A 12,048-nucleotide genomic window follows, 5' to 3' on the forward strand; every position below is an offset into this window, starting at 1 on the left:
GAACAAGTCACTGGGAGAGAAGATGGTATAAAAGAAATACCATAAGAGAAGGAAAGGCAAAGTCCTCCATTATAGGGGCCAGTTTGAGTGTAGGTGGGCACCGTAGGGAAGGCTTCGTGACATTTGTACTGGGTCTTGAAGGAGGTGGGGGTTTTGCAGGTGCCGATGCTTGGGAAGGCATCCCAGAGAGAGGGCACACCATGGTTAAGGCGTGGAGGTTGGCAAATACCATGCTTCCTTGGGAGAAAGCAAGGTGGTCACTATGCCTACAGGATAGAGGATGTGTAGGGTAGTGTTGGAAGCTGAGCGTGGAAACGGGGGAAGGGGCCAGATTCAGCATGTCCTCCAGGCCAGGGTGATGAGTTGGGATTTTATTTACTTAGCCAAAAGGGGCCTTTGATGAGTTTGAGGCAGGTGGTGCTCAGAGGGAGATGAGACCAGAGGGTGCTGAGCAAATGCCTCTTTCCGGGGAGACCATCACAATGAAAGGATCCCAGACCCTAGATTTTGACAAGATCCCTTTGGGGTGTGGGGGCAAAATCACAGTGCTGGGATAATCCCAAGATAATGAGGTGGGGGAGATAAACTAGCCTGATCAAGAACAACTCCATGGGCTCCAGCTATTGTTCAGGATTTCCCGAGCTCTGGACCAGGCATAGGGAGGTGGAAGCTGCCGTCTCTGTCCTCTGGGAGCTTCTAGTCTATGGGGGAGTCCAACATACCCCAGGAAACAACTGGAGACTGATCTGAGAGTGTATGAGATCCAGCACCAAGAAGAGAGGGTCAGCTGGGTGTGCAGCATTTAGGGGCAGAAGAGAAGCGTGGGCGGAGCCTGTGGGTCAGGCTCCCTGGGTGTCCTTGGTAAGAGGCGGTCATAGATGACATGTAAGCTGTCCTCAGACTGCAGAGCCCCCGATCTGGGAGAGGCATTAAAGAATGGACAGAATTTGGACAGGTAGATGGGAGAGAAGTAGGCTTTCCACCAACAAGTGACTGGGTCTTGGGGGTCAGGCCAGAGACAGACGAGGGCTTAGAATATCTGAGGACCCTGAGGAGCCTGGCTGCTATCAGAAGATCAGGTTGGGTTAGATAGAGGTGAAGTTGCAGACCCCCGAGGGCTGGGCAGCCAAGAAGGGAGCCCTGGCTTGAAGCAGTAGGGCACGGATGCTCAGAAGGGATGTGGGGCCACTGGGCTTTGGGGAAGGTTAGCCTGGCAGCTGTGAGACTCCTAGGGACTACCAGATAAAGAAATGGTTGCTGGAGGCCCCATGCTGGGGAGCCTGGCAGGACTCAGACTTAAGGGATCCCATGGATTCTGCTATATTCCTAGGATTTGTCAAGCTTGCAAGAACCCTATGCCTTTCTTTGGCCTGCCCTTCCAAATCTGCAGACCCCCTGCTCCAGGGAATGCAGTCCCTCACTCCCTTGCCTTCCATCCTAGAGTCCAACGTGTCCCTGGGGACTGCAGGGAGGAATGGGAGCTGCTTTGGCTTTGAGACACAATCAGATAGGTATATCCCATTCTGTGCCAATCCTGGGAAGACCTCTAGTGCCCTCTCTCCCCTCCCCCATCATAGGGCTAGGGGAGGCTCTGGGGCTCTGGCTGGGCAGTGGGTGGTGGTGGCCAGAGGTGAATCTCCCCCATTGGCTGGATTATATCAGTTTTTGCAGGTCTGGTTGTGGCTTTCTGCCTGGGGCTTGAGGGCCTGACAAGTGTTTCGAGCCCTGCATGTGCAGTACAAGGTGGCAGAGATGGGTTTAGCTTGGGGACTTTTTCCACTCACCCCAAACTGGGGAGCTCTCCTGTGCCGGGCTGGTGAGCACTGGGCCAGCTCCAGGTCATCTCAGCCCATGAGAAACTTGTAGCTGGGAAGCAAGGAGGGCCGGGAGATGAGAGAGAGGCACGGGGTGGACCAGACTTAGGGGCGGGACTGGGGCACATGGGGGCACTAAAGACAGGGGCAGAATCTCAGTGGGGCTGGAGAAGAGAGACCACGAGGAAGAGAGGCAAGGTCTGGCATGTCCCCTCCTGCCCTGCCCCAGGCCTCTTGTTGTTGCTGACCTGTACAAGGGGAACACCCAGAGGCCAGTGTGATTTACATCGTGGGTGTGTCCCGAGCACCTGCTGAACTGTGAGGACAGACTGTCCAATTGGGACTCCGTTTGACTGGGAAGCCTCCAAAGCTGCTGCAAATAGCTCTGACCTCAGCCACTAGCACGCCAGCCCCACCACCGGCTTCAGAGCTAAGGATCACGACGAGCAGCGGCATCTCACTACCACATGGTATTACCATCATCCTAGGTACCGGCCCCATCATCCCCAGCCACCCGAATGGCACCCCACAAGGTTTGGGGGTGCTGGGAACCAGGACTTGAGTCAGATCTCCAGGGGCATCACCTATAGACCAGCGATTCTCAACAATTTTGGCCCCTAAGGGGACATTTGACAATGCCCAGAGACATTGTTGGTTCATAACATTTGGACTGCTGGTGGCATCCCGGGTGGAGGCCAGGGATGCTGCTAACCATCTAAACAGCACAGAACAGCCCCCCAACAAGGAATCATATGTTCCAAAATGGCAATAGTACGGAGGATGAGAAACCTGTCTATGGAGGTCCTATGGCCCTCCATGGACCTGCCTCTGGCCCTCGCCCCGAAATGTCACATCATGCCTCTGTTCCTGGACAAGAAGAAATCCTCACCGGTGCATCTTATGGCAACTCCTATTATTCACACTTCTTGGCCTCCACAGCTTGTTTTAAAAAGTGGCCACCCTCAAGAAGGAAAACACACAGGGACGCCTGGGTGGCTCAGTCAGTTAAGTGTCTGCCTTCGGCCCAGGTCATGATCTCAGGGTCCTGGGATGGAGCCCTGCATCGGGCTCCCTGCTCAGCAGGGGGTCTGCTTCTCCTCCTACTCTGCCCCTCTTCCCCCTTGTGCTCTCTCTCTCTGTCTCAAATAAATAAATTGGAAAAAAAAAAAAGAAGGAAAACACCTAAAACAACTGATAGGCGGAGCACAGGGTGCACCTGGGATTGAGGTCAGGTGCCTGGGGCAGGGAGGCAGGGACTGGGCTAGAACCCGGAGGTATAAAGGCAGGAGTGCTCAGGCCTTCACTCCCTGCATCAGCCCAACTTGGAGTGGCTCTTCCTCTGTGGCCAGTTGGGAACCGGCATCATGAAGTGGATGGTGGTGACCATGGTCAGCCTCCAGCTCTTGGAGGCGGCAGTCATCAAGTGAGTCCGGGGCCTGGCCTCTGGAGCCGGAGTCCAGGCAGAAGTCTGGAGCCCTGTGAGGGGTAGCCTGGCCAGGGGCCACCCCACCGGTCTCTACTCTGGAGTTTCTGCTGGGGCAGGGAAGGCTCCCTGAGCAGGTGTAAGCTGGGGACTCAGAGGTGGGAGGCACTACAGCCTTTGCCCTCATGAAATGTCTGTAACCAAACCAGAGCAGAGTTTGTCCACCAGATGCCCTGCAAGCCAATAAAAAAAACTGACACCGAGCTTTTGCCATGAAGTGAGATAGGCTCATTTATCGGTGTGGAGCTACCCAGGAGAATGGGGAGCTAATGCTCAAAAGTCCCATATGCCCTGATTCCTTGCAAGTGAGGTTTTTTTTTTTTTTTAAGATTTTATTTATTTATTTGACAGAGAGAGACACAGCAAGAGAGGGAACACAAGCAGGGGGAGTGGGAGAGGGAGAAGCAGGCTTCCCGCGGAGCAGGGAGCCCAATGCAGGGCTCGATCTCAGGACCCTGGGATCATGACCTGAGCCGAAGGCAGATGCTTAACAACTGAGCTGCCCCGGCGCCCTGCAAGCGAGGGTTTTTAAGGGGAAATAATCAGAGATGAGGGGCTTGAGGTCATGGGTTCTTCTGAAGGGTCATTGATTGGGTCAACCTCAAGATTGAATGACTTGTCTTTCTGGCACTGGTCTGTCTGTTTTTTTTGTTTTTTGTTTTACTTTTTAAAGATTTTATTTATTTGTCAGAGAGAGAGCGAGTGAGCACAAGCAGGGGGAGTGACAGGCAGAGGGAGAAGCAGGCTCCCCACTGAGCAGGGAGCCCGATGAGGGACTCAATCCCAGGACCCTGGGATCATGACCTGAGCCTAAGGCAGACACTTAACCGACTGAGCCACCCAGGCACCCCTGGTCTGTCTGGTTTCATCAAATGTGATTGGGTGGTCCTTCCCTTCCCTGCTCTGGATCTGCAAAACATCCCAGCAAGGTGTGTCAGTGATGCTATCTTTGTTCGCAGAAGCAGGGGTTACACACCTTGCGATTGGGCAGACTAATTCATTTCTTGCTCTCTTGGGCTTCCTTTTCATTATCTTAAGCAAAGCATCCTGGTGTGTTCCCAATAATCTTTAACTATGGGCTACGTGCCTTGCTGTGGACTTAACCTGCTGACGGTTGCAATTCCAGGCAAAGGAAAAAGCACAGCTGCTTCCCCATCTGATGAGAAAAGATGGACCTGGGACAGGGTCGGGGTGATTGCCATCCACACAGACCCTGAATGGCAGGTGTGCTTTCTTCCTGCAGCAAGGGACGATGATTTCTGGATAGGCAGACGTTTGCTAAAAATTCCCTTAAGGCCCACTATTTATTTAGCAGATGGCTCAGTCATCTAAGCAGAGACACCAGGAATGTGATGTGTACATGCTGAGGTGTCAGGAGAAAGGGAGCGAGGAGGTGTGGCTCCCAGGACATGGGGAGGGCACCGGCCTGCACAGTGCCTCCTGTCTCATCCGTAAGGACCGATGCCTCTGCTGAAGACACGGCTCCTCGCAGAAACCTGTGTGTAATGTGCAAGTTCTGTAGAGGTGGCGAGCTGAGCAACCATCAGTCTTCGTAGCTCAATGTGAATGGGTTCAGTGGAGAACTGGGGGCGAAGGCGGGGTCCTGAGGGAATGGGGGATCGGGTGGGGAAAGAAAAGAAAGGAGTGGGACTTCTGGAGTCTGGAACGAGCCTGGGTGGACCGCAGAGACCCCCTAGGCAATGGCAGCAATCAGGTCTTGGAGGAGGAGAACCAAGGGAGACAGGGGCAGAAACCCAGACTTCATCAGCTCCAATTCCAGAGCGGATCTGGGCTCCAGACCACCCAGGCCAACTTCCACCCTGCCTGGTGTCAGGAGAAGAGCAGTGATCGGCACCAGGCAGGGGCAGACCCAGAATCCTGTCTTCTGAGTCCCAGTCTAGCGCTGTCCGTCCCCATACTGTGTCACATTCAGCCAGGGCCAGCTGCCTGAGGGCCACCATAGGAGAGGGTAGGGGTGAGCTCTGCCATCTCTGAAATCTTTCTTAAAATGCATATCTCCTGGGTTGCCTGGCCGGATGACTCAGTAGAGCATGTGACCGTTGATCTCGGGGTCCTGAGTTCAAGCCCTACATAAAGACAATGCATATATCCTGCCAAGGCTAATGGCTGAATTCCCCCCACCCCCTTCCAGGGAAGGAATTTATGGGCTATCTGACAGCAAAGGGCCAGGACATTAAGGACCCTCGAGATGGGGTGCGGGTATGCGTGGGTGAAGGTATTTGTTTTCTGAATCTTGGAACAAGTCCTGAGAAGAGCTTTGAAGGAGAGAGAGGGAGAAAGAGACAGAGGGTCAGACCCAGGGAAAGAGCCATGGAGACAGAGAGAAAGGGATGGCGGAGCTAGAGTGGGAGCGAGAGGGAGACACACAGAGACACACAGTGATAGGCACAGGGGACACGGGGGCTGGGTGCCTGAGGGATGCGGCTGCAGGTGGCACAGCAGGGAGGGACAGAGGCACTGGGACTGTCAGAGGTGCTGTAGGAAGGAGGGAGGGCCCTGCACTGACGCCAGCCCTTCTGCAGAGTCCCCCTGAGGAAATCAGAGCCCATCCGTGAGACCATGAAAGAGAAGGGCTTACTGGGGGAGTGCCTGAGGACCCACAAGAATGACCCTACCCAGAAGTACCACTTTGGCAACCTCGGTGTGGTCTACGAACCCCTGGCCTACCTGGATGTGAGTGCTGACCCTCCGTGGGGGTTCCCTCTCATTGGTGCCAAAGGCTGAGGCCGGGCCCTGGGGTGTGCCGCGCTGTCCTCTCTGGACCCTCCCACCTGGCCCCTGGGGCCTGCTCCCGTCTTTCACGCCTGCTGGCCCCGACTAAGGGTCTGTGTGTTCTGGGCAAGTATGGAAGATAGGCTTGGGCCTCTGCCTCTGGGGTAGGTTGTAGGGCAAGGGCTCTGTCCAGGCAGGAGGCTGGGCCTGAGGGTCTCGGTATCCCTCCAGAGCTAACAGCCTGCCCCATGGCCCCCCAGAGTCTGTACCTTGGGGAAATCGCCATCGGGACCCCACCACAAAACTTCCTGGTCCTTTCTGATACGGGCTCCTCCAGCCTGTGGGTGCCCTCGGTCCAGTGCCAGAGCCAGGCCTGTGGTGAGTGCAGGACTCCCTAGGGGGAGGGCACTGACAGCCCTGGGGGAAGGGGAGAGCGAGGCTGGGATTGTGGGGCCTGGGTGCTTCAATCCTGAGAGTCAGGGACTTGGCCAGGGTCAAGGGTCATGCTTAAGACAGAGGGAAGAGGCTGGCCCCAGACCTGGGTGGTCTCTTTGTCTTCCCTCTCACCAACACATGCTCCTTCACCTGCTCCAGCCGGCCCGTCCTGCTCCGTCCATCCCACTCTGCTCTGCTCCATTCTGTTCCCTGCAGACCACACCATTCCGTCCCGCCAAAGTCGACAACATTCTTCCTATTCCACTCCACTGCTTACTAAGTTATCTCGCTGCGTGTCTCCTAGACACAGGGGAGAGCAACATAGGATTTGGTCCCTGTCTCATAGTTGTATTTGGAGACAGGCCATGTTCCCCTCCTTAAGGCTGCCCTGGTCCCTGCCAGAGCCTTGGGGTTTGGGTCCTGGCACTTCTTGTCCAAAGAGTCCCTCATTGGCCATGTCCCTAGGTATCTCAGGCCAGGTTCTTGACGGGCTGAGGGTGGAGGGAATGCAGGGATTCCTTGGAAGTTCATTTGCTCCTACAGCTGATGAGTAATTTCTCAGGTGGGGATCTGCAAGGGGGGCAGGGAAACAGAGAAGGATTCTAGGCAACCTACCTACCAAGGGTCACGGTCAAAGGACAACCCAAGATTCTGTAAGTCAGAGGGGGCTTTGAGGCCAAGCCTGGGTGCCTCAAACGGGCCTTCCCATGCTGGGAAACCCCTCAGCTGGCCACCCCGAGACCACGTGTCCTGGGATGCTGGGACTCAGGTCAGCAGCCCTCCGCTTACCAGCCTGCCTCCCCAAACCCTCCTTCCCACCGCAGCCGGCCGCTCCTGCTTCAACCCCAATGTGTCCTCGACTTACTCCAGCAACCGGCAGACCTCCTCTGTGCAGTACAGCAGTGGCAGCCTCAGCGGTGTCTAGGGCTAGACACTCTGAGGGTGAGCCCGCCGCAGGCCGCTCCGCGCCCCGGGATGTGGGAGCTGTACCCGGGGCTCTGACCTGGCCTGGAAACTCCCAGACCTGAGTCTGATGGGAGCTTAGCCAGAGACCGAGAATACAGAGAAACACCTAGTGCTCTACTGAGTACAAATCAGGTGATGAGTACACCAAGCGCCCCTTCATGCAGTCACCCAGCCCACACTGAGCTCACCCCGATGAAGGGGATGACCAGGTCCTTTGGTTAAGGAGCTTAAAGCTGGGTGGGGGGGAGCAGGGGGAAGAAGATGGAGGTGGGGGTGCTGCAGCAGCAGCTGGGGAAGGCCACCTGAGAGAAAACCTAGCTCTTGCAAGATGTGTCAAGAAGGCAAGGGGCAGGGGTGAGGGAGGGATGAACAAGGGAGCCTCAAGGGTCTTTGTGGAGGAGGGTTATAGGAAGATGAGTGGAGTTACACTTGTCACCTCCCATCCCCTGTGTCCCTTCCAGGTGCAGAGCATCCAGGTCCCCAACCAGCAGTTTGGCCTGAGCGAGCATGAGCCAAGTCCCTGTTTCCTCCGGCTACAGTTTGATGGCATCATGGGCCTAGCCTAGCCGGTGCTGGCCGAGGGTAGGAGCACCACGGCCCTGCAGGGCATGTGGCAGGCAGGCCTGCTCTCCAGCCCGCTCTTCAGCTTCTACCTAGGCAGGTAAGAAACTGCTTGGGGGGGGGGGGGTCCTCAGCTCCCAGGCAGCTCCCCCCATCCTCCCCAGACCCCAGACAAGTGAGCTCAGTGCTTTGGGGTTTGGAGGCCTCCCAGTAGGCATTTGGCTTCACTACTACTGTGTCTAGAACTTTCCTCCTGGGCTTGGAACCTGTCCCCCTGTCCACACCCTTTCCCTCATCCCTGTGTCTGTCCCTCAGAATCTTTGCCTCTTCTGGGTGAACTTAGCTTTGAGTGTGGCTGCTCATTCTCAATACCTCTTGGATTTACCTCCTGCCCAGAACCACAGTTAGCTCACTGCCTTCTGGACACTTCTTTTGTGTACAATCTATTGCATCATCTCCTTTGATGTATTGTTCTTTCCAGATCCTGGAGTCTTCTGGTCAAGGTTCATCATTTGCCCCTAACAAGGTGTTTTCCTCACCATAAATACAAGCAATGCAGCCGTTTAGTGTGGGTGGCCCGGGAGCCAGGTGGTGGGGGCGCGGTGAGTGGCCTGGGAGGGACTTTCTTTCTTTCCTCCAGAGTTAGCCCCCGACCTTCTGGAGATAGTCAGCATCTGCTATCTGGCCTTAATCATCTGAGGCTGACTATCAACAACGTTACCCTGTTCCTAATGTTGCTGACTTAGTCTCACCTCTGATTATAATTCATTCTGAGTTTAGCCCTTAGGAGCTCTGCCCAATTCCACACTCAGGTTCGGCTCCCAGGGAAGGCTGAAAGGAGCAGGGAATATCCTTCCCTCCTCCCTGCCAAGGCCCCACCTCCCTCCAGTCCCAGCAGAAAAATGACAAGCAGGGCTCAGGGTCAAACTCCCAGTGACATACAAGAGTACTAGCAAGAGGTGGAAGGGAGAGAAGAAGGGTATATGGGACGGGGTGGGGGCCACACAACCAGCAGCTTCCCCAGAGGCCCTGCCTCTGGAACCAGAGGCACTGGGAATTCTGAGGGGCTCAGCGTGGAGCTGCAGTGAGAGAGGGGGACATAACCCATTCCCTCAGCAGGCCTAGTGTGAGGGGTAGACACAGCCTTGCCCTGGAGCCCAGGACTGAGGGGGAGACACAGCCCTGCCCTCAGGGAGCCTCAGCCTGCAGCCAGGGCAGGACCTCTATTTCCCTTTGAGAGTGAATGCTCAACAGGAAATCTTTTCTATAGCCATTCCCTGATTCACCCTTCCCTTTGCCTTCCGCAGAGATATGAGCTCTCAGAACGAAGCAGTTCTCATATTCGGAGGGATAGAGCACAGCCTGCGCAGGGGGCCAATCTACTGGGCCCCTGGAACCCAGGAGCGCTACTGGCAGATCGGCCTGGAGGAGTGAGTCTGCGCTGAGGGCTTGAGGGCGTGGCAGGCTCCGAGGCATTTCCTGTCTCTCTCTCTCTCTCTCTCTCTCTCTCTCACACACACACACACACACACACACACACACACACGTAGGTACTGCTAGGAGGTGGGGATAGGGGACCCCTGAGGCCTGCCCCCACAAAGCCACAGCTATCCTCTGCTGGAGACTGAAGGCCCAGCTCAGCCTGGAGAAGTAGGTGAGGTGGGCACAACATAAATGGGGTAGGTCTGGAATCTCAAACATTATAAACCCTGTGGTCCAACACTATGTGCTTACTAATTGGAAACCATGGTGTATATGGGGGGGGGGATTAATGTGGTCATAGTACTTAAACCGTTCAGTGACCCCGGCTTTCAGTGTTTCTAGTACCTTCCTTGGAACTTTAAAGAAAGACGTTCCATGGCCATTTAGGTGGCCTTGAATAGACTCCGAATGGTGTGAGGCAGGGGGATAGCTGGATTGACCTCTGCAGAGTCCTTACCTTCCTGAGGTATACCTGGATTCTGTGGCTGTGGCTGTTTGGCCCTCAGTGGTGGGGAAAGCCCACTTCTTAGATGCCCTGAGCTGGAGGTGCTCAGTGCGTTCATCTCCTCACCATTCAGGTTCCTCATTGGCGGCCACGCCACAGGCTGGTGCTCCCAGGGCTGCCAGGCCATCGTGGACACAGGCACTTCTCTGCTCACCATACCCCAGCAGTACCTGAGCGCCCTTCTGCAGGCTACAGGGGCCCAGGTGGACCAGTATGGACAGGTGTGTCTGGTGGAGGCATCCCCCTTCTTTCGGAGAGGCCCACTGGGAAGATTTATGATTCTTTTGGGAGTTGCTCCACTCTTGGCCTCCATGCTTCTAGCTGCTCCCAAAGGCCTGGAGGTGGGGGTGGGGGGGCCCTGGGAGGACTGGGGCTGGGGGCCTGGAGGCCGATTCAGGGGGGCTGGAGGCTTGTGCTGAGAGGGTAAGGGGTGGTTACTACTGGGTAGAATTTCCTTGGAGCTTCAGCCCCTCCAAGGAAATGGGTTAAACACTTCCCAGGCTTTGGATAAGGTCAAACTAACTGAAGTGTGGGGCAAAGCGGGGCAGCATGACCAAGGGCACTGAGGTGAGCGGGTTGGCGGGTCCTCTCAGGCACCTGGGCTCTGTTCCTCTCTGCAGCTTATCGTGGACTGTAACAACATCCAGAACCTGCCCACATTGACCTTCCTCATCAGTCGTGTGCATTTCTCCCTGCCCTACCACTCCTATGTCTTCACAGTGAGTCTGTAGGGATGTGACAGGTGTGAGGAGGGGCTGGGAGCCTGAGACGCTGGGTCTCCTTACCACGTGCCATCACCCCAACTGCTTGCGAGCACTGCTTTATTTTCTGCACTCACTGATTCCAAACCCCTACTGTGGCACGAGGCTGTGAAGCAGAAGAGTGTCATCTGCTATTGATTACCATTATTAATGAGTGCGGAGAGGCACTGGGGTGTTTGTTGAGCACTTACTAGGGTCAGCACTGTGGGAAGGCACTTTGCCTACGCTGTTTCCCACTGAAGTGTCAGACCATTCAAGGAGGGAGATGCTAATTTCTATTTTACAAGTGAAAACTTGGAGGTCCAGAGAGATTAAGAAACTGACGCAAGGCTACAAAGCTAGTCCGGGTGAAGCTAAGGTTGCGCGCCAAGTTGGTCTGGCTTCAAGGCTTTGCCAGCAGGCTGACCTCCTCCAAATCGGGAGCAAAAGGGAGGCGGGTGGGAACTCGGAGAGAGGAGACTGCAGACGGTTACTGCAGCCTGCATTCACCCATTGCAGAAATCCCTCCTACTCTGGGGCTCAGTTGGCCTGTGAGCCCTCAGGGGCAGCAAGTCTGGCTCCCTCATTTCTGCATCGCGCTCCTGGCCTGGGGCTCAGGGCTGAGCAGTGCCCGGTCCACGTGTGAGCAAATGACTGAGCGCCGCCCTTCTGTGTTGTGCAGGGCAATGGCTTTTGCACCATTGGGGTCCAGGCCACCTACCTGCCCTCCAGCAGTGGCCAGCCCCTGTGGATCCTCGGGGGCATCTTCCTCAGGTCCTACTATTCCATCTTCCACACTGGCAACAACAGGGTGGGCTTCGCCACTGCTGCCTAGACTCAGTGCCTGGACGCCTGGCTTCCTTCTTCCTCTCCACCCCCACCCTGCAGGGGCTTCTTCTCTGGATTCAGCCTTCTTTCTCTGGCTTCTGGGCTTTCTGTCATAATAAACAGTTCTTCTCCATGTTGGCCAGCGTGTTGTTTCAGAGGGCGGTTGTGGCCTGTAAGGCAGCTCCTGGTCACAGGGAATGGGAGGGAAGAGTGAAGTCAAGGGCAGATGTGCCTCTGCTGGAGGGCAGGTAGGTGGCAGGAGGGCAGGTAGGTTCTCCCTCAGGGGCTAGGAGGTTTGTGGGGGGGGTCACTGAGGTTCTAAGAGAGATGGGGCATAAGGTAGGGCTTGGGGAGGGGCCCTGTACCCCTCAGGGCTTGGAGTCTCTTCACAGCTTCTCTCTGCTGGTGGTACTGACATTGAGGCTGGGCATTCCTTTGTGATGGGCCAAGGGGCCCTACTGCCACAACCTGAAATGCTCTGCTGACCTAATGGACCGAACG

The 12,048-nt window shown here is 55.8% G+C and overlaps 1 protein-coding gene across 1 annotated transcript; it reads left to right on the top strand.

Moving 5' to 3' along the window:
• The first annotated feature begins 3,103 nt into the window (after positions 1–3,103).
• On the top strand, positions 3,104–11,658 carry PGC (progastricsin). The gene is given in 9 exon segments (XM_032410172.1): positions 3,104–3,237; positions 5,841–5,991; positions 6,291–6,408; positions 7,290–7,384; positions 7,845–8,118; positions 9,326–9,422; positions 10,053–10,200; positions 10,600–10,698; positions 11,402–11,658. Coding segments are annotated over 9 exon segments (1,194 nt in total). The 5' UTR covers positions 3,104–3,178; the 3' UTR covers positions 11,555–11,658.
• Positions 11,659–12,048: the final 390 nt, after the last annotated feature.

Source organism: Phoca vitulina, unplaced genomic scaffold, assembly GCF_004348235.1.
Source record: "Phoca vitulina isolate PV1807 unplaced genomic scaffold, GSC_HSeal_1.0 scaffold11, whole genome shotgun sequence".
NCBI lineage: Eukaryota > Metazoa > Chordata > Mammalia > Carnivora > Phocidae > Phoca > Phoca vitulina.